General features: G+C 43.7%; 1 protein-coding gene across 1 annotated transcript in view; it reads right to left on the reverse strand.

Moving 5' to 3' along the window:
- The window catches only part of VPS50 (VPS50, EARP/GARPII complex subunit), a 97,779-nt gene extending 97,043 nt beyond the window's left edge, over positions 1 to 736 (reverse strand). Inside the window, exon 1 of the mRNA XM_026843225.1 lies at positions 641 to 736. Coding sequence (XP_026699026.1) covers positions 641 to 736 — 96 coding nt within the window. The remainder of the gene's footprint in view (positions 1 to 640) is intronic.
- Positions 737 to 1,207: the final 471 nt, after the last annotated feature.

Here is a 1,207-nt window from a genome sequence, read left to right on the forward strand (position 1 = left end):
GGGGCCGGGAAGCGGTGGCTGCGGGAGGCGCCTCCGCCGGGGAGGCGGCGGAGGAGAGGCTCGGGCAGGTGGCCCCGGTGCCCCTGCGGAGCGGTGGAAGGAGCTCGCGGTTTGGCGGCCTCTGCTGCTTGAAGGCGCTGGTAGGCTCTCGTCTCCAGAGCCCGCGCCCTGCCTTGGCCCCTCCATACGTTTGTATCCACGAACGCCTCGACTGGCACTGGTGGCCCAGCAGGCCGAGGGTTTCTCTGGGGATGTTTATTGAGTATTTGAACATTGAAGTTCACTTGTTTAGACTTCGAAAGCAATTATCTGAGAAGACAAAACGAGGCTCTGTCGGAAGAGACAGACTAGCTAGAAAATAGACTTGAATAATGATGATTTGCTGTTTGCCTTGGGTTGTTTTGGGTGTTACGCACAAAAGTGTTGGGCCTGTTCACGGATGATGCAGTTTTGCATCATCAGAAGACTTGTGTGTCTTTGCACTTAGTTGTATAGATAATCAGCTAAAAAAAACAAAACAAAACAAAAAAAAAAAAACAAAACAAGGAACTGATACATTTTAAAGCCTTAATACAAGAAAAGGAAGAATGTATCCCGTAATCTTTGCTTAACTGGAGTTGACATTCAATAATAAAGCTACCAACACATTCACAGTGGCATAGTAATAACCTGCAGAAAGGTTTGTATTTCCTTTTGGAGTTACTAGAGGCTGCACATAGGTCAGTTTAGCATGCATTTTCTAATTCTGTTATTATTTAGCCCCTCAACTGGCTGGGAAATCCTTGCAGGATAGGTCAGGTAAAAGCAGGCATGCTGCTCTCAGTTTGAACCAGCACAGTAATGATGAATGTCAGGACGGGTGGAGCCTTCCCTGCATTCCTCGGCAAGAATTTATTACTTCTGGCTACCACTGGGAATATCCTCTGTAATTATTTCTGTGGAAAACCTCTAACAAGTTTAGCACATGATAAAGTTACTTCTCATATAATAAAACTAACTAAAATTTGCAGAACTATTCAGAAGTATTTGGAATGTTAGTGCTGAAAATAAAGTTGCTTTAATGCAGTTGCTTTTATTAAAATGGAGTGAGGTTTGATTTGCATTGTTTAGATGCCATTTAACAACCAGCACAAGCTAGATTTCTACAGAAAACATAATACACATCCTTAGCATCCACTTAATTTTTGTGACTTGGTGTAAAAACTTG

This window comes from Athene cunicularia, assembly GCF_003259725.1.
Source record: "Athene cunicularia isolate RWA chromosome 2 unlocalized genomic scaffold, athCun1 chr2_part1, whole genome shotgun sequence".
Taxonomy (NCBI): Eukaryota; Metazoa; Chordata; class Aves; order Strigiformes; family Strigidae; genus Athene; species Athene cunicularia.